At 35.3% G+C, this 25,040-nt stretch overlaps 5 protein-coding genes across 5 annotated transcripts; 1 reads left to right on the forward strand and 4 right to left on the reverse strand.

The window, feature by feature from the left end:
• Positions 1 to 3,702: 3,702 nt before the first annotated feature.
• On the reverse strand, positions 3,703 to 5,639 carry LOC106356822 (F-box protein At3g59000-like). The gene is made up of 3 exons (XM_022717638.2): positions 4,473 to 5,639; positions 4,224 to 4,364; positions 3,703 to 4,140 (listed from the first exon to the last, which is right to left on the reverse strand). The coding sequence occupies exons 1-3, from the start codon at positions 5,388 to 5,390 to the stop codon at positions 3,838 to 3,840; spliced, it is 1,362 nt and encodes a 453-aa protein (XP_022573359.2). The 5' UTR covers positions 5,391 to 5,639; the 3' UTR covers positions 3,703 to 3,837.
• A 381-nt stretch (positions 5,640 to 6,020) lies between these two features.
• Positions 6,021 to 7,934, reverse strand: LOC106356821 (F-box protein At3g59000). The gene is made up of 3 exons (XM_048737100.1): positions 6,901 to 7,934; positions 6,656 to 6,796; positions 6,021 to 6,584 (listed from the first exon to the last, which is right to left on the reverse strand). The coding sequence occupies exons 1-3, from the start codon at positions 7,822 to 7,824 to the stop codon at positions 6,249 to 6,251; spliced, it is 1,401 nt and encodes a 466-aa protein (XP_048593057.1). The 5' UTR covers positions 7,825 to 7,934; the 3' UTR covers positions 6,021 to 6,248.
• Positions 7,935 to 8,344: 410 nt separating this feature from the next.
• LOC106353170 (importin beta-like SAD2 homolog) lies at positions 8,345 to 14,722 on the reverse strand. The gene is made up of 22 exons (XM_013792872.3): positions 14,487 to 14,722; positions 14,283 to 14,415; positions 14,113 to 14,200; positions 13,846 to 13,995; positions 13,291 to 13,453; positions 13,024 to 13,208; positions 12,753 to 12,926; positions 12,233 to 12,378; positions 12,034 to 12,157; positions 11,766 to 11,946; positions 11,400 to 11,559; positions 11,233 to 11,274; positions 10,993 to 11,111; positions 10,707 to 10,905; positions 10,418 to 10,549; positions 10,211 to 10,314; positions 9,924 to 10,103; positions 9,649 to 9,788; positions 9,417 to 9,556; positions 9,198 to 9,337; positions 9,000 to 9,126; positions 8,345 to 8,905 (listed from the first exon to the last, which is right to left on the reverse strand). Exons 1-22 carry the CDS (start codon positions 14,577 to 14,579, stop codon positions 8,742 to 8,744), a joined length of 3,084 nt encoding a protein of 1,027 aa, XP_013648326.2. The 5' UTR covers positions 14,580 to 14,722; the 3' UTR covers positions 8,345 to 8,741.
• Positions 14,723 to 16,324: 1,602 nt separating this feature from the next.
• LOC106356820 (protein TRANSPARENT TESTA 12-like) lies at positions 16,325 to 19,036 on the forward strand. The gene is given in 8 exon segments (NM_001315870.1): positions 16,325 to 16,700; positions 17,193 to 17,737; positions 17,818 to 17,904; positions 17,976 to 18,032; positions 18,115 to 18,353; positions 18,432 to 18,550; positions 18,635 to 18,721; positions 18,800 to 19,036. Coding segments are annotated over 8 exon segments (1,524 nt in total). The 5' UTR covers positions 16,325 to 16,382; the 3' UTR covers positions 18,872 to 19,036.
• An 805-nt stretch (positions 19,037 to 19,841) lies between these two features.
• On the reverse strand, positions 19,842 to 22,775 carry LOC106353169 (polyamine oxidase 3-like). The gene is made up of 10 exons (XM_048736505.1): positions 22,417 to 22,775; positions 21,967 to 22,085; positions 21,785 to 21,873; positions 21,586 to 21,699; positions 21,410 to 21,497; positions 21,230 to 21,315; positions 21,034 to 21,136; positions 20,850 to 20,947; positions 20,337 to 20,766; positions 19,842 to 20,264 (listed from the first exon to the last, which is right to left on the reverse strand). Exons 1-10 carry the CDS (start codon positions 22,457 to 22,459, stop codon positions 19,965 to 19,967), a joined length of 1,470 nt encoding a protein of 489 aa, XP_048592462.1. The 5' UTR covers positions 22,460 to 22,775; the 3' UTR covers positions 19,842 to 19,964.
• Positions 22,776 to 25,040: the final 2,265 nt, after the last annotated feature.

Below are 25,040 nucleotides of genomic sequence, written 5' to 3' on the forward strand. Positions count from 1 at the left end.
TGTTAATTAATTATTCTCATGTGTTTTAATAACATGAAGACAAATTGAGTAAGAAATATCAATAGAGATGATAAGTTCTAAAATTGATAAGGTCAAAGATGAAAAATATAACGAATTTAAAATAAAATTATTTACAAAATAATGATATGTAGTTTTGCGGTATAATAAAATTATTGAATCTCACATTAATTAATATTAAATTCATATATCTAAAATAATAACATCACATAATTAAAATTTTAAATATTATTTTTCTGATACATAATTAGTTAATCATATTTAATTAAAATAGGTATATATTAGACTAATTTTTTAATAAAAAAAATATTTTATAAGATATCTAAATGAAAATAATGATTTTAAATGAATCATGTCTAATAAGATAGCGTGATGATTGTTGAGAGTTTAATAATTAATTTGTTTGGTTAACCTATTGTGAGGGCCATGTTAAACACTAAATAAAAAATTCGTGAGAAAGTGTGATTTGTGATTTGACAAAAAATATTAAAGTTCTGTAACTATTTTACAAAGTGGTGTACAAAAAATGCAAAAATAGAAAGTGGTAAAAGATAAGTTTTTTTGTTCATTAGTGTTCCCTATTTTATTAATCACAAATTATGTCATAAGAAGACTTTTAGAAGTTTAGGTTAAAACTTATAGATTTATCATTATATCTCAATAATTTTCTAAGATTATACAATATCAAGACTTTTTATTTTCAAACAATTTAAAATTAAAATGTTATCTTTAATAGTTAGAATCCTTATTCAAATGATAAAACTATAAACTTAATTATAATTTTGCATATAAATTTTATATCCGCGAAATCGCGGACAACCACCTAGTAAATTTTTAAATCTAGAAAACTCTAATCTTAATTAAAATAAAAAAACCAATAAAATGTGAAAAATACAAATAAAAGATAACTGTATTAATTTACTCCAAATAATAAAATAAATAATAAGATATTTGGATATATTTCAAATATTTATCTGCATCATCCTCGTTACAAAATGCTTTATCTAAAACCCAAGCTTAGTCGCTCGCTTACAAGCGGAGATATGAAGAAAAATGGTCTGGTAACTAGTCCAGTGTGAATATGTTGGTTATATATGGTTTTCTTCCGGTTTAAATAGACGGTTAGATATTGGTTATATTAATATATATCAGAGCTAGAACCAGGTAACATAATAATTTTATAGTTTATATTTAATAATTTTATTTTACTTTTTAAACAATCAATTGTTTCATCCATATTTTAAGAATATGATCTATGCATCTGCACAAAAGTATTTTTTCTTTTTTTTGTGGATCAACATTTTAAATAACGTATAGTAAAATTGTTTTATATATTATTTAAAATCTAGTGATATATAATTTGTACTCTTCAACATTTATTATCTTGCATTTATATTGGCCTGTTATTTATATAAATATATGTAAATTAATATATTTTATTTATATATTATAGAGAAATCTTCTAGGATAGATCTAAATTTTTTTTGTCGCAAATATAGACCTTAAAAAATAAAAATGACCAAAATAAACTTAAATATTTTATCAAAAGAAGTAAATATACACTTATACCCCTAGAGTTAATTAATCTAGACAATAGGGTTTAGAGTTAAAGGGTGGGGTTTAAGGTTTAGGGTTTAAGATTTAGGGTTTAGAGTTTAGGGTTTAGAGTTGAGAAGTGGGGTTTTGGGGATAGGATTTCAAATTTTAAAAAAAATTAAAATTTTCAAAATAAAAAATGCTATTTTGGTCATTTTAGTTTTTGAGTTCTATTTTGTGACAAAAACTTAAAAATGGCTATTTGAGAGAATTGCCTTATATTATATACATGATTCTTTTTATGTGACTTTTATTTTTAGTTATTATTAATTAATAATTAAAATATAAATATATATATATTTAAAACAATATTGTATTTAAAATTTAGTAAATGGATAGTTAAATCGATCTAGGTGGTAGATTTATAACTGTTTTTGTCTCCATTACTAATTAGTTATTAATAATAAAACATTAATATACCTGAATTTATTTTTGTCATTGTTTTAAGGTTGTTTACTTAATCAATATACCATTGACTATTTTTTCATGTTTATTAATTAGTAGTTTTCAGTTTATATTTTAACACTAATTATTTTAAAATCAATTTAGGTATGTTTTATTGTTGTTTAATTTGATAGAAAGATAATAAATGCTAAAGTTAGAATTAAGTAGTTTTTCTGTGGCATTAAAGTATAATTATGTGATTTTTTTAGTTTAAACACAACATAAGATATTATTTATTAAATTAGGAAAAAACAAAAATTACTTAAAATTGGCTTCTTAAATTTTTTCAGTGACATTGCTTTTTAAATAAGTTGTAGAGGTATTTCTTATTTGTACTTTGATTTTAATAAGAAAGAAAGTTTATCTTCCATTTTAAATCCACGGTTTTCTTCTATAAATGTTCTTCGTAAGAGTTTTAGTTTTCTTCTAAATTTGAAGAACAGAATTGAATCTCATCCAAAAAATGGTACCGAAGTAAAAGCAAAACTGATTAAATATCTAAATGAATCTAAAATTTGAATACAAAAAATATTTATAGTATCCAAACATATTCATGTCCCAATTTTATACTTAACTATATTAATTATTTTAAATTTAATAATTATAAAATATTTAAAATACATAAATATCTAAAAGTTACATAAAAATAGTCACAAGTAAGTATTTCAAAATAACCAAAATCCTCAAAACACCGAGAATATCTGAAATACCTATTTGTTTTCTATGTATATATCTAAATCAAATTAATTTTTATGTTAATTTTATGTATTTAATCTTACACTATGGTAATTTCTATATTGTATAATACAGTGAAACCTCTATAAATTAATAATGTTAGGACTATACCAAAACTATAATTTTTTATTAATTTGTAGAGATATTAATTTATCAATATGCTAATTGAAACAAAAGTTCAATTTGGGACTATAAAATTATATTATTTTATAGATATTTTTAGTGTATATTAATTTATAGAATATTAATTTAAAGAGGGTATACTGTACTTTGTTGGATTTTTAAAATTTTAAGATTATTTAAAAAATTTATATTTTTTTAACATAATTTAACTAGGTGAGGAAACCCAACCAAACCTAAAATGATCTAAATCAAAATTTACAAATATCCGAATGAAATTTAAAACTCTAGTCTTAAAATCCTAATAGACCCAACCCGAACATCCACACTGGTGGGAACTAAATTACTGTAGGCTACAATCGCTGGTTGTACGCAAAACCATAAAGAAAAATTAGGATGCTTGACTAGTTTACTTTTAAGTAGTATACATGATTACGTTTTTTTGTTTTGGTAAAATATACATGATTACGTTCTTTAAGTCAAAGTGTTCTTTATGTGAATTATACATAATGAACATGTATCAAACTATCAACTCGAACCATAAGTAACTTGATTTGGTTTATAAATCAGTTGGGTTAAGGTTCTCATTTCTTTGCCTGAATTTTATGTAGTATACATGAATATGTTCTTAAGACAAGTGTTCTTTAATCTGTATGTGAACTTTACATGATCAACGAACCGTAGACTTTCGGGCTAAGATAGATGGCTTACTTGTTGTGATGATAGCTAACCTTTGTCACTCTCTTCTCAAAAAAAAAAAAAACAATTACTTAGTAAAGTATAGACGACAACAAAAACGAACTCAGAACAAACATTTGTCAGAAAATCAAATGAAAACAAGCCATCGATAGTAAATGTCTAAATGATTCATAAAACAAGCAAGAAGAAAAAAGTCTTTTGAGATGGCTTTGTTCTTCAGCCACTTCATATGAAGAGCTGGACATTGCAACTCGATAACTTGTTGTAGAGTTTGAACATCTCCAAGACACGTTGGTTTCCTCCTAGCTGTGTAGGATTATTATTCTCTTCAGCATAGACCTCCATCTCCTTCAAACATGGAAAATAGTCCAAGAAATGCTTTATCATTGCCATCTCTTTCATTGTTCCTCGAAACCCGTAAATCTCCATGACTTTTACTGGACAGACTTTGAGTGAAAGTCCTTTGTCCTCCCGAGAAATGCAGTCACAAACATCCCCACACTTGTCTGTCACATGGTGCACGAGACCCTATAGGCACAAAGGAGAGACCCATTAAGATATTCAAATGTTAAGTGTCTGTACATGTTTGGCAAACGAGTTGTGTTTTATACCTGAATGACTAGAGTTTCTAAATGTGGACAGTTCCTAAGAAGAGCTGGCATTGCTTGCCATCGTCGATCCTTGTCACTCCTAATAGCTAATGAATTAAGGTTGTTGAACACTGGCAACGATTCAGAGCACATAGAAAGCACCTGAAAGCAAAGACAAGACAAAACAAAACAATATATTTTGGGATCACGTTTTTCAAAACTAGATCTTCCCTTGGTCATATGCACCAGGAACTGAATTAGAAACCTGACCTCAAGAGCATCAGGAAACAAGCTAAGATGGGAAACATTTCGTATGCCATGAAAGAGTTTCCACGCATTGCTATAAGGAAGCGCATCTTCGTCATTACCTGGTGCTCCAAGTAGCTTGATATGGAGTTGACTTAAGTAGAAGTCGATTTGAGTATCAACCAAGTTTCCCATATTAACTACTGGATAGTCCCATGCAGCAGAACCAGAGTAGTCAAAGTGAACAAGACTCGGTGTATCAAATGATAAAGTGTTTAACCAAAAGCCTAAGTTTACTATTAGGGTCTTGACGCTTGCACTTGACACTATGACATCCCTACCTTTCCAAATCACACGAAGCAGAACCAATTTCTCAAGGGAAGGCAGCGCATGAAGCAAAGTCTCAAACTCGTTAGGACAAACCTTAACCCAGACAAGAACCAGCGTTTTAAGCATCGGTAAGAAAATTCGACCAGCAGCCAAAGTAACATCAACCCCACAGCCTATGCTCAGCTTAACTAGTGTGCTGCACTCAAAGCATTTTGGTGACATCGGATAGAAATTCCATTTGTCACTACGAATAATGATCTTTAGATCAAGATCCGAAACACCACGAGCTAACGCATTGCTTATCCAACCATCCACACGATCCGTATCATCCACAGTAAAAGACTTGAGGGAGAATTTCTTGAGTGGAGAGTTACACTGCAACGCCAAAACTCTATCCACAAAGTTCATGAAGCTCTGTATAATGTCTTGCCTATTCTGTTTAGCCTCTTCCGGATGCAGGAACACAGAGTCATCAATAGTAAGAGAAGGGACAAACGCAAGAAGGTTGCGCCACCTCTTGGCGAGAATCGATGTCAAGGCAGCCTCCTTTGTCGTAAGAAAGGACAGTATATGACACAGAACCTCGTCTGGTAGGTTGCTAACACGATCCATTTACTCTGCATGAAAGAATAAATATGTTAAGTAGACAAAGCTCAAAGATACAAACAGAGAAAGGTACCACTGTGCAGGATATACAAACAGAGAGAAGCCCAATTAAATAACAGTACACAAGTATAATCTAAATAAAGAGGAAACTTTGAAGTAAGAAACCCGTGATCGAATCAGAGTAGTTAGCAGAAGAGATGAGTAAAGCTCGTTATTTACCACCCAAGTTGTAGGGTTTTCACTGAGATGAGAGCACGCCCTTAGTCGCTGGTTAAACAAGCAGCGGAGATAGAAAAAAGCAACAATGAGTTGGTTGTAGGGTTAAAATTTCAAAAAATGAATTCTTCTTAAAAAATTACTATAAAATTGAGTTATTTTACAAAAATGTAAAAAATAAGATTTTTTGTTAAAAAAAAATAAAAAATTCTGGTTGACAAAAAAAAATAAAAAGAAAATTCTGCCAAACTAAGTTTTTTCACCAAATCGATTTTTTCCACCAAACCCGACAAAATTAGTTTTTCCGTCAAAACCATAAAATCGATTTTTTCTACCAAAACCGTAAAATCGAAATTTTTCGCCAAACCAGATTCTAAATTATTAGATTTATTTTAATATTAAAATACTAATATATGTACATAAGCAGTAACAATAAATTTGATTTATATTTGTTTATTTACATGATTTTTTATCTTGGTATTTTTCTTTTGTTATCATTTAGTTGCAAGAATAATATTTTTTCAGTTACGAAAAGTTAAAACACAATTTAAACTGCAGGCTAAAAGTAAGGAGATGGTTTTCAAGCAAGTTAAACACAACTTAAACTGCAGCCCAAAACTAGGATTATGGTTTTCTTCTTCAGCCACTTCATCTGCAAAAAACATCGCCCACCATGAGTTTGACTTTGACATTGCAACTCGATAACTTGTTGTAGAGTTGGAACATCTCCAAGACACGTTTACAAACTTCATGGTTTCCTAGCCGTGTAGGACCATTATTCTCTTCAGCATAGATCCTCATCTCCTTCAAAGATGGAAAATAGTCCAAGAAATGCTTCATCATTGCCATCTCTTTCTTTGTTCCTTGAAACCTGTGAATCGTCATCACTTTTATCGGACAAAGTTTGAGTGAAAGTCCTTTGTCCTCTCGATAAATGCAGTCACAAACATCCCCACACTTGCCTGTCACACGGTGCACGAGTCCCTAAAGACCCATTAAGAGATTCAAATGTTAACTGTTTGTACATGTTTGGCAAAACGAGTTGTTTTTATTACCTTAATGACTACAGCTTCTAACTGTGGACAGTTCCTAAGAAGAGCAGGCATTGCTTGCCATCCTCGATCCTTGTCACTCCTAATAGCTAATGATTTGAGGTTGTTGAACACTGGCAACGATTCAGAGCACATAGAAAGCACCTGGAAGCAAAGACAAGACATAACAAAATATTTCTGAATCACAGGTTTCAAAAACTAGATCTTTGATTGATTATATGCTCCAGGAACTGAATTAGAAAACTGACCTCAAGAGTATCAGGAAGCAAGCTAAGATTCCCAACATAACGTGTGCCATGAAAGAGTTTCCACACCTTACTATAACGATGAGCATCTTCATCATTATCTGGTTCTCGAAGTTGCTTGAGTTGGCTATCACTTAAGAAGAAGTCGATTTGAGCATCAACCAAGTTTCCCATATTAACTACCGGATAGTCCAATGCAGCATAACCAGAGTACTTGAAGTGAAGGAGACTCGGTGCATCAAAAGACAAACTCTTTAAAGTATAGTCTAACGTCATTGTCAGGGTCTTGAGGCTTGAACTTGACACTGTGACATCCTCCATACCTTTCCACATTACACAATCGAGAAGCAATTCCTCAAGGGAAGGCAGAGCATGAAGCAGAATCTCAAACTCGTTAGGACAAACGGGAACTGAGTCAAGAACCAGAGTTTTAAGCAACGGTAAGAGAATGCGACCAGCAACCAAGGAAATATCAATCCCACGGTGTATTTTCAGACTAACTAGTGTGTTACACTCGAAGCATTTTGGAGACAGCTTATAAAATTCCCCTATGTCACTAGGAATAATGATCTTTAGATCGAGATCCGAAACAGCACCACGAGCTAACGCATTGCTTACCCAACCATCCACACGATCCGTATCATCCACAGTAACACACTTGAGGGAGAATTTCTTTAGTGGAGAGTTCCCCTGCAGCGCCAAAACTCTATCAACGAAGTCCATGAAGCTCTGTTTAACTTCTTCCCTGTCCTGCTTACCCTCTTCAGGATGCAGAAACACAGAGTCATCAATAGTAAGAGAAGGGACAAACGCGAGAAGGTTGCGCCACCTCTTGGCGAGAATCGAAGTCAAAGCAGCTTCCTTTGTAGTAAGGAAAGAGAGTATATGAGAAAGAACCTCGTCTGGTAGATTGCTAACACGGTCCATTTACTCTTACATGAAAGAAGAGGTACGTTAATTAGACAAAGCTCAAAGCTTTTTTTGTCGGAAGATAAAGCGGATAGGATGATGACTATATACAGTATCACTGTAAGTAAGAAACCCTAGAATCAGTAGTAGCAAATGGGATTTGAAAGGGTTCTTCGGTAATGAAGACAGACAGCCAAGGCTAGTGTTAATAATCGATGGTTTACCAATAAATGCCACCGGTTTAAATCAATGGTTTATCTTAAATTTTCAACCGGTTTTAATCGATGGTTCACTTCTATTGACGTGCTCCCTGTCCTGTGGGACCAAATTCATTTACGCTTTTCTTTTTCTCAGTTGGTTTTGGTTTGGACCGGTTCTGAACCAAAAAGAAAAGTAACCGTTTTGATCTGATCAGTTCACAAATTCCAGACCAGAAAGAAAATTGATCATTTTGATTCAGTTAACAAATCAACTAGGATAAATTAATCATTTGATTTCAAATCAGACAATAGAGATGAGGAAATGTGACAAACATAAATGATAAACAAACAAACAAACAATGCTTTTATTCTTTCTTAATATATGCCTCCAATCCCAATAGGAGAACATAGAAACCCCTCCAGAGGGTTTATCTGTTCTGTCTGAAAATGGAAAATAAAATAAGCAGCAATAAATTTGGTCTTTCTTGTTTTGGTCTTTTGGATGATCAAAACCAAAAAAAAAAGGAAATGATGATGAAATGCAAAACTGGAGATGGCAGAGATTGATATCTCTGAGACATGATGGATGATGAGTGATTGAGAGTCGACCAGACTCACCTAAATAAGCCTCTCTACTTTTTCTTTAGGATAAAAAGGCTTACATGCAGCCAAACGGAATATAGAATGAGAGCTACTTCGATTGGCTTTTTGTCAAGGACTGAGCCCATGAAGAAATCAGGAAGCAGCTGTTGTGGAAGATTGCTTCTCAAGTTGCTCTTTTTGAATCTCAGCTCTTCTCTGCTCTGTGTGCTGAGCGATATTGTTTGCGAGTCCTTGGTAGTGCGGATCTAGTGTCTGCGTAAGGCTTTGGAACCTGAGCGAGTCCGATGCTTGCATTGCTAATAAGAAAAACAGAAAGGAAATCAGAAGATAATTAATATACCATACCATGTATTGCAGATATCAATATTTACATGACAAAGCTCCTTGTACCTGTGACTGCATCCATAAAGAGTATGAAAGGATCCACTTCATCAATTGGAGTGTCTAATTCCTCGTCGTCGCTAAAATCATCATCCGAGAAGTCATCATCATCGCTGTAAGAGCGGAAGTCCTTTGCCTACAAAGGAAGCGACCTCAGTGAGCTACTACACTTATCAGCACAGTGATACCTTTCTCAGGAAGACAAACCTGTGCTGCTAATTTTCGGAGTGTACTTCCATCAGTTTCATCTGGATTCTCGTCATCTCCCTCATCATCTTCATCATCTGTCTGAAAGTCATCCATGTTGTCGTCATCTTCATCTTCTTCCTCTTCTGCCTTTGCAGCTTCTGTTACACACATGTTCATAGAGGCATATCAGTGAAGTTTTGTTATTAAAGAAAATGAGAGAGTGAAAAAGGAACTGACCAGTAAGTTGATCCTTGTATGCCACTAAAAGCTCGAGAAGAGCTCTGAATACGGGTGGCAAGACTTCTCCAGGTAATTGACCAGCAGGAAGACATAGAAGTGATGTCAAACCCAATATGCAAACTTTCTTACCATGTTCTCTGCATGTGAAGCAAGGAAGATTGTTTATCTTGGAAGAACTGTGAGGATAAGATAAGAGAGATAAGAAGTTGCACAGATTAGATTCACCCACCTCTTGAAGTTAGCATGCACACCACTTTTCTTCTTTTCTTGCAGCATGCGCAGCCATATAGTCAAAATTTCCGTTGCAACACCGAAGCGTTGCAATATGCCAAGTGCCAACGGGGCATTGTAGTAAAAGGTATTTGCAATCTGCACAAAGGGTGTCAGAGCGATACATTCAGCGGTTATTAACAATCAGGAAATACAAAACTCTGTGAGAGGCATCACAACCAAAGCAGCAATTAGATCTCCGAAGCACAATTTAACTACGGCTACTTTGCTTACCACTTCAATCAGAAGACACTTGAAGGACGATTTCTCAGCACCTCGTAGCCGATCTAATGTGATTCTCAGGTAAGGCTCCACCCACATATCCACCTGGCCTTTACAAGTCTGAAGCACAATCCCTATTAGCTTCGGAGCTGGCACAAGGTCACTTTCATCAATATTTTTGTTCGCCATAAACTGTCATGGGAAAGAATTAAATATTAGAACATGTGTATGGCCGGAGGGAAAAAGACGTCAGCATCAAGTGTTTCATTTATTTATGAGTAAATGTATAGTGAGCTTACCAAAGAGACCACACTCCAAAGACTTTGCTGGTAATCTGGTTCCTTGCAAGTGAGATAACGCTCAGTCCCCCTGGTTATGTAGTTGTGCAGAGGGACCAGTATATCTAAGGAAATTCAAAAGAACGATCCAACAAAAAGGACAAAAATAAGAAAAATTAATGAACATTTATAATTAAAAAAAAAAAACAGAAACGGGAAGTTTCATACTTGGGAAGAAGTCAATAGCCCAATCCACGAGTCCTTGCATCATTAAAGGCCATAGACTCCACATTTCCATTGATATCGTAGGTGAAAAAGTAGTAATATATGAGACGATCTCAAGAACCTCTTCAAAAACATCTGGCCATAAGAAAAATATGGATGAATCACCAAGTTTAGATCAAGATCTACAAGTTACATAAACCCCAATGCATCTAAGATAACGCATTCAAAGGAACCCAATAAATAACTAACAACTCCAAATATATGGTGTCTCTGTCTGAAACATTGTGAATACCTTGACCATCGGTTGTCAGCATTTTACGCATTATTGGCAGCAACTGTGGTTCAATCTGACCATAGAGATGAGGGAGACTACTGATAGATTCAAGAATTGTACTGATGGCACGGAGACATCCAACTGCAGCCAATGCACCAGTATCATCGGTTTCATCATCACCGTTGTCACTGTCAATACACCTCCAAAATGCACTGGCCTGGAAGTTTATTCACGAGAACAGGGTTAATAGTGCTAATAGAAAAATAATACTCAAAATGGGGACAAAACAAAAATACGATCTTACCAAGTTCTGGCACAAACCCAGAGCATAGGGAGAAATCTCCTCTCCAAACTTATACACGATAGTTTCTAACGTAAAAGCAAGATCTTCGTTTTCAACTTCATTCATTAGCTTGAAAAATTCTGCAAAGCACAAGTCCGTGACGATTATTTGAGTTGATTAACATGAGGTTAGGTTTTAGCTTTTGAACTAATTGAAATGTGAACAACTATAACCATCAGCAAAATCATTATAAAAGTGTACCGTCAAGAAGTTGAGGCAGAAGTGGGCGGATCTCATCTAAATCTGCAGGACAGATAAATTTAGTTGAATTAATACTAATGCACGTTACATATAAAGGACAGGAGATGGGGAAGGCCGGGGAAACATTAAGAGACGGAAACCTATGTTCTGGTCGTGCCAATACTTACTTTTGCAGGCTTCAATGAATGAACGCAAAGCAAAAACTGAGTCCACCCGAACAGGAAGTTCTGGATCACGCATTCCAGAGATAACACAATGCAATGCCTTCGAAAAGTTGGTTTGGTCTGAGAAATTAATGTTGGCGTACTGCCCTGCAACCCACGCAGCCTACAAAGAAGATAGAATTTGAGAAATAAGCTTAACAAGATACAACAATATTTGACGAACGTAATATGGGTGAGTTGCATCAATATTTACAAAACACAGGTTGCTATGTCCAGAAAGATAAGGATGAACACAAAATTTAGTCGCAAAATCTTCAATGATAACAACATCTAAGCAGAAGCAGGTATATCAAAAACAGTCAGTAAAACCTTGGCTCTAAGATGACCAGCCGGGCTGCTAAATTCAGGAAAAACATGTCGGACTAACATATTCTCCAGCTCAGATTTGTAGGGTTCAGTTTGCCTCAGTTTATCACAAAGTGTCCCAACAGCAAGCAGAGCACCATCCTTTTGGCGATAGGGCTTTTGTTCTAGAGGTGCTTCATCGTATCTTAAACAACGAAACAAAGTAATTATATCATGTCGCAATTATATAATTAGACCCTTCGCAAAATGTTTACACAAAGTTTGAAGGTACCTCGTAAAAGTGCCCACGATGAACTGTATAAATTTTGGGAAGTTGTCTTTTCCACGCTTTCTAACTAACTCAGTCACAAAGTCCATAGATGCAGTCCTGGGACTGTACAGATCTTCAATTATATCTGTAGAGCAAGTAAAGATATTATTAAAGAAAAAGGCATGATTAGAATTATCCAAACAAGACGACAGGAACATACCATAACCCTTCCTCACATACTCATGCGGGTCTTCTTCCCAAAGCATTTGATCATTATCATTGAAGCACATTAGAGGGAATATTACTTCAAATAGTAGAACATCAAGGTGGGGCTGAAGTAAGCTGTACATGCTATTCTTCGGGATACTGCAGAGACACAACAAGTCAATATGAAATCTCGTACCTCACACATGACAAAGGAATCCAGATACAGATAAAGCATTTATCAGTTTTCAAGGAGACAACAGAAACTGCAAGTCTGCAACTAGAAATTCTACCCACAATTCCAAGACTCTAAAGGTGAAGTTTAGTGGTACAAAATGTCGAATTCTTAAGTGAACATTCTTTTTGTATTTCTAAATATGGCTCAACAAGGAAGAAATATTATCAACTAAAAACCCACCAATAAAGCCAAAAAGATCCTTTCCCAGGTGCAATAAATTAGTTTAATAGATCCAGAGTACCCATATCTAAATAAATTTCTAAAGATGATCAAATGTATGCCATAGAGAATATCCGACCTGTTGCTTAGATATTGGAGAATTAGGTTGATGACTCTGTCAGGAAGATAATCACCAATACGAATGGCATTCAACAATTTCAAGTGGCACTCCAATATCTTAGCCGCGTAGTTTATCTGAAACATTTGGGCGAAGGCTTTGTTGTCTGGATTCTGAAGTTTCATATCTCCAAACCTATTACAGGTTTTTTAAAAACAGTTTATTTGAAGGCAAATGAAAAAAGGGTGTCGAGGTTGTAAGTTAATAGATAGGTTTTTATGATCCTGCATACCGAGTGTACAGCCTGTTTAAGATGTGAGCAACCCACTTCTTGGTCTTCCACCAGCCCCATGATTTCCTAAGCTCAGGGTCTTCAGGCTGACCTTCCACGGGAACAGGACGTTCCAAAATGTTTAGGAACAGAACCATCCAAGCATTAAAAAAGGTTGGATCAAACAATGGTCTCGGAAGCTCCAGCTGTGTAGAACAAGGATAAAAAAGATATATATTATTAAATCTCATCAGATATTCCCTAATGTCCACATGATGTAGGACTTACATAAATACATGACCAGAATATCTTGCAGATAAGCTTGATATGGTCTGCCACTTCAAGAGAAGGATTTTCGATATGGATAAGCTTATTGAATATATTCAAAAGATGTGGAAATGTCTCCTCGACAACTCTGTAAATGGGTGCCCTGTCTTCATCTGACTTAAACCTATAAACAGAAAGTGAAAATTAACGAAAGGACTTATTTTTATCTAGAAAAACAAAAGCTGTTGCCCTGATGTTGAATATGATAACTGATACTCTCAACTTTTCGTGGTAAACAGTATCCACCCACCCCACAGAGATATGTCACCCCAACTAACCTAAATGTGGATTTTTTTTTTCTACCAGCTACTACTGATAATGATACCACGCTTTGTAAGTTCAAGAATGGGAAGTTGGGAACATAAGCAAGAGCCAAGAGACGGGTACAGAACTGAGCAGCCTTTTCGGACACCAGATGGGAGGTAAAGAGCAGTGACAAAGAGGTGTAATTCATAACCACATCGTCATTGCGGGTCAATCAGATTCATAACATAAGTAAAAATGACGCAGACTAACTCATATTTTGAAGATAGAATCCGCAACACAAACAAGGCTCCATAAACTTGTTGATCTTGCAAGTTGTGCTTCACCCAGTCCAGGAGATGAGGCCATTGCTCAGGGTAGTCAGCGTAAATCATTGTCTTCAAGCACTCTCCCATTTGAACTCTGCATCACCAATAAAAAAAAGCTAGAACAAGGACCAACAAACACAAGCACAAAGGTTGAAGTACAAAGAAAGGGCACTGTGTTAATGAATGCTGCCAGGTGTACAATAACTGCTACCTCAAAATAGGAGGAAGTTGAGAGACATAAACAAGAATCTGGTCCCTGACAACATTCTTATCACTTGGCAAGATTTTGCTCTGATCACCTGCATAACAAGGAATGGATTACAAGTTTCAATCTTTCAAAGAAACTAACATAAAAAAAAACAAAAGAAAAGATTAAATTACCAGAATGAGGAACCCAATGCTTAGCGATGAAATTCTTGAAATGGATACAAGCAGCTTGGCGTACAGCGGGGTCACATCCACCATCCACCACAATTTGCAAAACCCTTATCAGATGCTGCGGAGTGTGCTGAATCTGCAAACATCGAAAAGTAAACCGTTATAGCCTATGTATAACCGTTGACCAGAGTCTAATCAAAGTCAAACCTGATCAAGGCTCTGCTCAGCTGCTTTACGGTCGTTTGGATTGGGACTGCAAGCAGCTGCGGCTATGATTACCGCAAGTCTAGACGGATCCATCGGTAAAAAATCAGAAACCGATTCTCCGAGAAACAATCGGCTTGTCGCGAATTATCAGGTCGTCTTCTCCGGTGGAAATCGAAGAGACGAGAGTCAAAATCGAAGAGGAAGACGAGCGAGCGAGAGAGAGAGAGAGAGAGAGAGAGAGAGTGGTCTAGGGTTTTATGATTGGTCTAGTCTGGTCTGGTCTGGTCTGGTGTAAGGTAAGATTCTCTCGCACGCGCGTGGTAATTAGTGAAAATAAATCCCACGTGAGACACGACACGATGCACCATACAACCCAGACTCTAGTCACCTCTTTTCTTCACGCTTTACTAGCGATGGACTCTTCATTTATTTTTATTTTGTCTTATAGAAGACAAAATTTTAAATAGAACTAATTAATTTACATCTCATTTAACTATTTTATCCTCGTGTGTAATTCTTTGATAATTATATTAAAAATGAAATTGTGATATCCTAAATACAAATTTATAATTCATTATTTTCATGCATGACTATTGAGAAATTATACATGTATAAAGAAGATATATATAGTTAATACATTGATATTTTCATTAAACAATTAGCTACATGCATGGATAAAGTATCAAAATGACATTTATCATTAAAATTATATACTTCATATTTAAGGGGGAAATTGGTATATTATACACTCGATAGCTAATGCAATATAATTTATTAAATTTTGATATAGTGGGAAAGTTTATTATGAAATTATTAGAAAATGTTGGCAAAAAAAGAAGAAGAAATTATTAGAAAATAAAACGCTTTTAATAATTGGTGGAAATAATGAGTAATCTTCTGAGTTGAAGTTGAGCCAAAAAAAAAAAAAAGAGTTTGGTGGGTCACCCGACCTAATAGACAACTCATTGATTTCATCTTACGTCATGGACAGCTCATCCAATGCGAATAATTTCTTTTATTTTTAGATTAATCGTGTATATTTACAGTTGGGCCTCGCGACCAAAGCAGTAATGGGTTCATACGACGTTTGTGGGCCACATTTCTGAAAAGGGTTTCAGTTCCTTTTTTTAGTTCATTATTATTACTCGTATCTCTATTATTGGCAAGTGGTAGTACAACTATGGCAACATGTTAAAAAAAAGTTTGGTAAAAGGTAACATGTTAAATTGTGTTATGGAGAAACTAATTGTGTTCATAAAAAAAGGAGAAACTATATATTAATCACTCATAAACTTCATTAATTAAACTCAATCAGATACAAACGATCTATCCTTTTCATTAAACGAATATGTCCTTTTCGCTAGTTAAACTCAGTCCGATACAAAACAATATATCTTTTTCAGTAGTTAAACTTCATTAATCACTATCTTTTATCATTTTCTTGACAATTATCTACGTGTAAAACACTATTTCTTCACCCATTTAATTTAGAGGATGTACAAAGGTTGAGACTAGCAGTTGGATCTATATTCATAATCGTTGACGAACATTAGGTATCAACAACAACTTTTTTTTTCTTTTCATGCAAGTATAATTCGTTTTATACCTTGCCACATATTAATTCGTTCGATATGATTAGTTTCTCAATCTAGTATAAATGTTTTTTTTTTTTTTGCTTAAAATCTAGTATAAATGTTTAGGTGGTAACAAGAGAATGGTTGTTACAGTAGACACCAAAGTATCAGACCAAACAGTCATGAAACATCTAAACCGTCAATTATATTTTTCATCAACGACTCGAACCTTCAACATATAACCAAAACAAACATTCGTAATATAATTCACGAATTGTCTATAACTAACAGAAGAGAAAAAAAAAAAAAAAAAAAGAGGACCATGAGCTCCACAGAGACATACGAGCCGCTATTGAGACGGGTCCACTCAGACTCGCAGATCACCGAACGTTCTTCACCGGAGATAGAAGAGTTTCTCGGCCGTGGTCGATCCACGGTGACGCCACGGTGGTGGCTAAGGCTGTTTGTGTGGGAGTCAAAGCTTCTATGGAAGCTCTCTGGAGCCTCTATTGTCGTCTCTGTGCTGAACTACATGCTCAGCTTCGTCACCGTAATGTTCACCGGCCATCTTGGTTCTCTTGAGCTCGCCGGCGCTTCCATTGCCACCGTCGGTATCCAAGGCCTCGCTTACGGTATCATGGTACGCACTACGTACAGAGAAACACTTTGGTCCATATAATATACTTCCATACAATGCTGCCTCCAAATTATTTCTATATAGTTTCCAGACAAATATTAACAGAATATTTAAAAGATGAAAATAAGTTTATAAGATTATTAATCGATCTATATATTTATTGTTCCTAAATTTAAAATATAATAAACCTTTAAAAAATGTTTAGAACTTTTTCGTATCTACCATCCCAAAATGTTTTAATATCACTTTATTTTTCACTCTATAATAGAGTAAAAATAAATTTAATCTGTAAATAGATTAATTAATTTTTTGTTCATCATTCTATTTTTTAATCTAGAATATAGAGTGAATCTTTACAGTAAAACTCAACTTACTCTATACTGCAAGAAAAGATAGAGTGAATCATTGTATATGGTCTAATACTAGCTATTTTGGTTCGGTTTATCTTCTTTATCACTCCTATTTGTAACATTTTTATTTGATCAAATTGACTAGTTGGGAATGGCGAGCGCGGTACAGACAGTATGTGGTCAAGCGTACGGCGCAAGACAGTACTCATCAATGGGAATAATCTGCCAACGAGCCATGGTCTTGCACCTCGCAGCTGCGGTCCTCCTCACGTTCCTCTACTGGTACTCTGGTCCCATTCTAAAGGCAATGGGCCAAACCGTAGCCATAGCACACGAGGGTCAGGTCTTTGCACGTGGGATGATTCCTCAGATATACGCCTTCGCTCTCGCTTGCCCTATGCAGAGGTTCCTCCAGGCTCAGAACATAGTCAACCCTTTGGCTTACATGTCTTTAGGAGTTTTCTTGCTCCACACGTTACTCACGTGGCTTGTAACAAACGTGTTGGATTTTGGCTTGCTCGGTGCGGCTTTGATTCTGAGTCTCTCGTGGTGGCTGCTCGCTGCTGTGAACGGTTTGTATATCGTGATGAGCCCGAGTTGTAGGGAGACTTGGACCGGGTTTTCAGCTAGGGCTCTTACAGGGATTTGGCCTTACTTGAAGCTCACGGTAGCTTCAGCTGTCATGCTATGGTATTTGTCTATTAATCTAAACCGGTTATATCTTTGGTTTAATGAAAGCTGAAACCAATTTTGAAATGTTTAATCTGTAGTTTGGAGATATGGTACAACCAAGGGCTAGTGATCATCTCCGGTTTACTCACCAATCCCACAATTTCACTAGACGCCATTTCGATTTGGTAATATTTTAACCGAAAGTTATCATTTTATCTCATTGGTTATTTCTTAACCCGGTTTAGTGATTTTGCAGTATGTATTACTTGAACTGGGATATGCAGTTCATGCTTGGTCTAAGTGCAGCAATCAGGTCTTAACCAAAACACAAAAACAGCATGCAGTTTTTTTATTTAACTTACCCCTTTGACGTTTTGTGTTATTTTCGTTAAAAGTGTCCGTGTGAGCAACGAGCTAGGAGCTGGAAATCCACGAGTGGCTAAGTTATCAGTGGTGGTGGTGAACATCACGACAGTTCTCATTAGCTTACTCCTCTGTATCGTGGTGCTTGTGTTCCGTGTCGGTCTAAGCAAAGCCTTCACCAGCGACAAAGAAGTTATAGTGGCAGTCTCTGACCTCTTTCCTCTCCTCGCAGTTTCGATTTTTTTAAATGGAATCCAACCTATTCTCTCTGGTAAAAATGCACAAAAGAGACTAGGTTTCTTGATTAATCTTTGTTCTTTGGATTAAACTTTGTGACATTTGAAAAAAGGGGTTGCTATTGGAAGTGGGTGGCAAGCAGTGGTGGCTTATGTGAATCTTGTTACTTACTATGTCATTGGTCTTCCTATTGGCTGTGTTCTTGGCTTCAAAACAAGTCTTGGAGTTGCTGTATAATCTCTCACTCTCTCTTACTTTCTTTCTCTTCCTTTTGACTTGTTTGTATCATAAGATATGGGAAACATTTCATTACAGGGTATCTGGTGGGGAATGATTGCAGGAGTTATACTTCAGACCATTACTTTGATTGTTCTTACACTTAGAACTAACTGGACTTCCGAGGTAAAACACTCACAAATATCTCTCTCTCTCTTTCTCTAGTCCAAAGTTATCTTACATTTAACTATGCATTTGTTGCAGGTGGAAAATGCAGCTCATAGGTTGAAAGCTTCAGCAAATGAGAGTCAAGAGATGGCTACCGAAGGAGTCTAGAAATAACAGCAACATCAACTATGTTATTTTCTCCTCTGTTTTGGTGGCAAGAGCTATGAAATAAATAATCTTTTGTCTCTTAGTATTCAGTACAACATTTCTTTTTGTTAACTATAATGGACAAACTACAATGTCCCCTTCTACAAAATCTTTATTTCGGCTTTAGATGATTTCAAACATAAAAATTTCTCCTAGTTTTCATAAGCCCACAAGTTCTTCATATTCATCCTCCTCATCATTACTGACATCATCATTATCATCATCATCATCATCATCAGATCGGTGGACATCAGAAAGAATTGTTGTTGTCTCATTTCTAAGACCAGTAAGTTCTTTACCTTCCTCTAGCTCATCTTGAGTTGAAGCCAATGACAAAAGCACATTCTTAGCTTTCTGATCAGATGGTACTTCCTTGGGGACAGTATCCCCATACAGACAACTCTGAACCGGTTCTGGATTTTAACACCAACATTGATGATGTTGTTTCCTCTGGCTGACACAAAGACGAAGACAGAGAGAGAGACTTTCAAAAACTTTTAGTAACCTAACAACTAACAAGGATATGGTTTGAGGTAAATGAAGATAAACCACTTAAGGATACAGCTTAAGCTTATATAAACACATTCTAGAACAGAAGCAACTCCAGAACCTAACCAAACTGAGAGCTGTTCGAAAAGGTTAGGAAGTAGATATGAAAGAGAAAAGGAAACCTGTGATTACTTGATCGAACTGAGACAAAGGGCTTGAGAAGTTAAAACTTCAAAGTTTTGATTTTTAGTTTTTTAACTCAAAGTTTTATTTAGACACAATGTTGCAGGCGGGGTTTCATGGGACATGCAGATAATTACACAAATGACAATCGCATTCTACATATGTTGCTGATGTGAAAGAACACAGAAGAGGAACAGCGACTCTTTTTGAAGAGTCAGAAAGACACAGAAAGATGAATAACACACATTGCTCAGTTGAGTTTTGAGTTAATAAAGAAGTCTCATATAAACTTTATAAAGTTGTATATCACATGAAATCATAAAACCCAAATCTAACATTGTTCCCACCATAAGACAACGAGAAAACAAATCCTTGTGTTAAATTACATACGGGATATAAGAAGCGGGACAGAGGCAGGAGCTTCCTCTTCAATCTCATGCTCAAGCTCTCCATAACGCTCAAGCACCCGCATCCTGCAGTCCTCAGCAGCTAACAATCCGGTTGAATAAGCACCGTGTACTGACCCTGGGTAGCTCGTGCTAGTAGCTTCCCCAGCAAAGAATAGATTATCCAATGGCACTCTCAGTCTCTCGTAGAGGTCGTGAGGTTTGTTCACTATGTCATAGCTATATGATCCCAATGAATTGATGTCTGATCCCCACCTTGATACCAAATAATGTATCTGCCCAAAAGAAAAAAAAATCATTAGCAAAGAAGTTAGAGAGTTAGGGGGAGAGATAGGTTAGAGTAGTACCGGTGAAGATGCATCAGGAAGAATCTTCTGGAGTTGAGAGAAAGCAAATTTTGCAGCTGATTCGTCAGACATCTTCTCGATGTCTCTAGCGAGCTGACCAGCCGGCATGTAAACAAGAACAGGGTGGTTTGTGGCTTTATGCAGGTTCAGGAAATAACTGCATCCGTAGGAGGTTTCTGCAACCACTCCAAGAAACTCAACGTTTGGCCAAAACACATTGTCAAAGTTCAATATGATCTTGTTCTCGATTCCTACACCGAGGTCGTTGATAGCTTCTTGTTTCCAGTCTGGAAGCTTTGGTTCGAATTCTATAGTTCCTGACTTTAGGACTCCAAGAGGAAGAGCAATGACTGCAGCATCCGCAGCAAACGTGTCTCCTTTTTCTGTAGTCACCTTCACTCCATTGTAGCGCCTGGCAATCTTGGTGACCCTGAGAGAAACAAAAGACAGCAAAAGGTTTAGCTGCAGACTCCGGAGATGGTGGAAACTAATTTGACAAAAACGAATCTTTACCTGTGGTTTAGTCGAATATCAAGACCTTTCGAAAGAGTGTTGATGACTGGACGATACCCTCTAACCATAAGACCATGTCCACCAGGCAACAGTTCTTCCTGTGAATGGTTTTAACTGGACATGTTAAAAATCTAAACATACCTCAACCACTAAACCGAGAACAGATTGCAATTTAGTTACTAACCTGGTCCCAACACTTTGCTGAGATGGTTTCAGCGTCAGCAGCAAACCATCCTTCCATGCGGCACAAGTACCACTGAAGTACATTATGTGCAATCCCCTCCAACCTAGAAGTGAGAAAAAAAAACAAAATTTGAGCACACAACAAATAGAAATGACAATAATCAAAGCAGTTAGTTGGAGACTATATGTTTACATACCTCAATTCAGGTGATCTCTTGAATACAATAGAAAAGGCTTGAGATATTGACATGTCTTCAAACTGCTCATCCCTGACTTTACAGATCTGCATTTGTGAAACAAGTATCTAGTAAACCAAAGACACGCAGAATCTAGAAACATTACAAAAGAGAAACTGGACACCAAGAGTTAACACAAACCTCTTCTAGAATGTGCTCAAAAGTTTCGCCAACCTTAGTTACCAACTCCTGAGGAACTTGGTTACCAGCTTTATCGAACAGAGCATAACTGCACAAAACAGAAACGCACGGTGAGTTCTAAACAAAGCAAGATGACTAACTAATAACTATAACTGGAAAATTTCAGAATTACACACCTCTCAAGATCGTGGTCATACAAGACAGAATTGTCACCGCTAGTACGATAAAGAGGCAATCCTAATCTCCCAATGACTGCAGCCAGAGGATTCTCTTTACAAACACCATGCAACCTATTACAGAACCGAAGCTGACTAGTTAGCATCAATGACAAAAGATCCAAAACATGAAACAGTGATAAAGAGTCATGATTTTTACCAAGATGCACCCAAATCAACAGGAAAACCGAAAGAGTAATCAGTGTGAACTCGTCCACCAATCCTGTCACGAGACTCCAATAACACAACCTGAAAACCAAAGAACACAAAGTATTAATATTCCTTCCTCGTCACAACATTGTAAGCTTAAAGACTTGCATTGCACTGAATCGTGTTACAAACCTGAAAGGAAGCATCTTGAAGGGTGCGAGCAGCTGCGATACCAGCCATACCAGCTCCAATAACTATCACTGAAGGTGTTCTCTTCTTCTTCATTCTCTCCAAGGTTGAGACAGAAGTATCTGAAAACACCATATGCAAACAGTTCAGAGCCTATAAGAAGCTTAAACCCTTTAAAAAAAAAATCTTACAGAACACAACAGAGTAATCTAAATAAATAAAAGCTAAATTCTTCACAGACATCATGATTACTACTAAGACTTAAACCCAAAAAAAAAGACAACAAAGAAAGGTTAAGGAGTAACACCAATAACATATGCAACGGTTCAGGGCCCAAGAGGCTTAAACCCACGAAAAGACAATTCTTACAGAACACAACAGAATAATCTAAACAAGACAAAAGCTAAATTTCTTGACAAGACATCATTATTACACAAGGACTAAAGGATCTACCTTTATTCAGCTGAGGAGGATCAGTTTTGCCTTCGGACGCCATGAATCAACAATGCTCAGCGATTCAATTACTACTACTATTAAGCGACAAAGGATCTAGTGATTTCTGCTCGAAAATAAAGAGCGAAATTGGCAATTGCGGAGAAACACTAAGGATTGAGATCAGAAGATACGTCGTCGTATTGGAGTAGCAGCTTGAAATCGAAGAATATGCAAAGCTCTGTCTTCCAAACAGTTTCATGCGATTCCTGAGTTATATAGAGATCCGGCGACGATGAGATTCGAATGCGCGAAAAACACTCAGAAGATCATAGAAAGAGAGCTAGAGAGAAAGAAAGAGAGGTTAAGGAGTCGCAGATTATTTTATCTATTTATTTATTTTGTCGTGTTTGTTTGAGATTGCTGATGTGTAATAAGCCCAATGGTTGGACTATTTAATCTTATATTATACGTTTTTCGCCGAACTTTTAATTTTTTGTGAATAAGATAGACTCATACACGCTCGAGTATATATTGTAGGATAAACTCGCTCTGGTTGTAAGACACGTGTCATTGAAGGATAAAGTCGGTGATTTTGTAGACACCGGCCAAATAACTTGGGGGAACATTTCTTAGTAGATTTTATATAATACATATCTTAAAAGTTAAACCTCATGTTTATGCCTCCAAAAATAGTAAGGGTATGACTGGTTTTCCCGCTACCACCCGTAAACGCAGCTTTTGCGGTTGGTAACGGTTGCTGGCGTTTTGCAACAATCGCTCAAACCGTTCTAAACCGCTCCAAATCGCTCCAAATCGCTTTGAACCTCATAAATTCAAAAGCTGGTTCCAGCTAGCGTTTGCGGTTGCGGGCGTTTGCGGGAGGATAAATTTTCTTTTTTTTTCCAAAACAATATAAATACAAAAATAAAAAAAATTCAATAAAAAAATTAAATTGAAATTATAAAAATGCTAAAATATATCAATTAAATTTTAATTAATATTATAAAACTTTAAAATAACAATATTTTCTATATTTTTAAAAAAAATTAAACTATAACTTTCTAAATATAAATTTTATATTTATTATAATATTATTATTTTTGATATTTTTATAATTATATAAAATGTAAATATTGTAAATTTATTATTTAACTGCTACTGCATTTGGTAGTTAACCAGTCATAAATATCCCGCAAACGCACCAATTTCTAACCGCAGAACCAGTCGTACAAATCTCTTAAAACCGCTAGAAACCACAACCACCCACATCCGCAAACTCCCGCAACCGCAAACGCAACCGCTGCGGTTGATCCAGTCAGGCCCTTAATCATCATTGCAAGAGTAGAGGTGTCAAAATGAATTACAACTTATGAGCTATTTCAACTCAGTTCGATTTTTCGTGAGTACGAGTTCTATTTTTAAGCTCATTTAATAAACGAGTTTAATGAATGAACTTAATTTAGAGCACATGTTATATGAACATGAGTTAACTCATAAGCTCGGTCGTTTTTATATCTAATATATATATATAGTATAACTTCTATTTTTCTTGAAAAAACAGCTTCTATATTAATCATATTTTTCCTTTATAATTAAAATGTAAAACCAAAAAGTTTATATATATATATATATATATATATATATATTGGACAACTTTTTTTTATGTAAAAAATGATAATTTCTATATTAATCATATTTATCTTCTAAAATTAAAATGTAAAACCAAATATTTTTAAAATATAATTTCTATATTAATCACATTTATATTGTAAAATTAAAATATAAAACATACATAAGTAATGTAGAACTTATACTTTTAAAAATTATTTATAACTTTTTAGAAGAAAGAAAATAAAAACTATCATGTTTTAGAAATTATCTAAATTATCTTTAAATTAATTTATTTTAAGTGTGGTTTTATTTAATATTAAATATTAATGTTTTGAAACTTTTAATATTTAAATTTTGAATAATACTATAGCAGTTTTTTAATTTTGTTTTATTATTATTATTATTATTATTTATATTAGATCATAAGTTAGCTCATTTAACTCAAAATTTAGATGATCTAAGTTTAAGTTTACTTATTAAAACTTATATAATAAATGAGATAAGTTCGTGAAAGATCCGAGCTTAATTTGAACTGAGTTGAGCGGATTAGCTCATTTGGACATCTTTTAGTAATCCTAACTAATTGCCACGTTAGTTTATTTTTACCCGTTGCGCACAAAAAAAAAAGGAGCTTATTTTACCCATCAGTTGACTTTGCTGTCCCAAATCTCGACATGCCATTGGTTGTTACACCGCCTGCATTTAATCTAAACAAGATACGTCAAATATCAAACATAAAGGGGATTGTTGTGAATCAAAATGACCAAAAGATCTTTGTTTTTTAATTTCTCTATTTCTTTGATTATCCGTTGTAATAATGAATGAGCTAAATTTCTTGCAGAGGGAGTAGATCACGCAAAATAAAAACATAATACTAATCGCAAAGCGAGCTATTTCACCATGTAAATTGTCTGTAGTTGCACAAAAAAAAATGTTCAGTAAAATCAATCAGAAAAGGCCCAAACACTAGTAGTAGTAGCAGCTTTTACATTCTGAAGATATGTTACTGGGCTTTGTCTTAAGGGCCGAAA

This window comes from Brassica napus, chromosome A7, assembly GCF_020379485.1.
Source record: "Brassica napus cultivar Da-Ae chromosome A7, Da-Ae, whole genome shotgun sequence".
Lineage (NCBI taxonomy): Eukaryota > Viridiplantae > Streptophyta > Magnoliopsida > Brassicales > Brassicaceae > Brassica > Brassica napus.

Excerpts from the sequence above, each read along its gene's own strand:
- LOC106353170 (XM_013792872.3), bottom strand. The coding sequence starts at position 14,579 with ATGGATCCGTCTAGACTTGCGGTAATCATAGCCGCAGCTGCTTGCAGT. Across the intron at positions 13,209-13,290 it reads TATTCTGGTCATGTATTTAT|CTGGAGCTTCCGAGACCATT; the intron begins GTAAGTCCTACA and ends TGTTCTACACAG. Across the intron at positions 10,315-10,417 it reads GGCTATTGACTTCTTCCCAA|ATATACTGGTCCCTCTGCAC; the intron begins GTATGAAACTTC and ends GAATTTCCTTAG.
- LOC106356822 (XM_022717638.2), bottom strand. The coding sequence starts at position 5,390 with ATGGATCGTGTTAGCAACCTACCAGACGAGGTTCTGTGTCATATACTG. Across the intron at positions 4,365-4,472 it reads TGTTTCCTGATGCTCTTGAG|GTGCTTTCTATGTGCTCTGA; the intron begins GTCAGGTTTCTA and ends CTTTGCTTTCAG. Across the intron at positions 4,141-4,223 it reads TAGAAACTCTAGTCATTCAG|GGTCTCGTGCACCATGTGAC; the intron begins GTATAAAACACA and ends TTGTGCCTATAG.
- LOC106356821 (XM_048737100.1), bottom strand. The coding sequence starts at position 7,824 with ATGGACCGTGTTAGCAATCTACCAGACGAGGTTCTTTCTCATATACTC. Across the intron at positions 6,797-6,900 it reads TGCTTCCTGATACTCTTGAG|GTGCTTTCTATGTGCTCTGA; the intron begins GTCAGTTTTCTA and ends CTTTGCTTCCAG. Across the intron at positions 6,585-6,655 it reads TAGAAGCTGTAGTCATTAAG|GGACTCGTGCACCGTGTGAC; the intron begins GTAATAAAAACA and ends ATGGGTCTTTAG.
- LOC106353169 (XM_048736505.1), bottom strand. The coding sequence starts at position 22,459 with ATGGCGTCCGAAGGCAAAACTGATCCTCCTCAGCTGAATAAAG. Across the intron at positions 20,948-21,033 it reads CAGCAAAGTGTTGGGACCAG|GAAGAACTGTTGCCTGGTGG; the intron begins GTTAGTAACTAA and ends AACCATTCACAG. Across the intron at positions 20,767-20,849 it reads GATATTCGACTAAACCACAG|GGTCACCAAGATTGCCAGGC; the intron begins GTAAAGATTCGT and ends TGTTTCTCTCAG.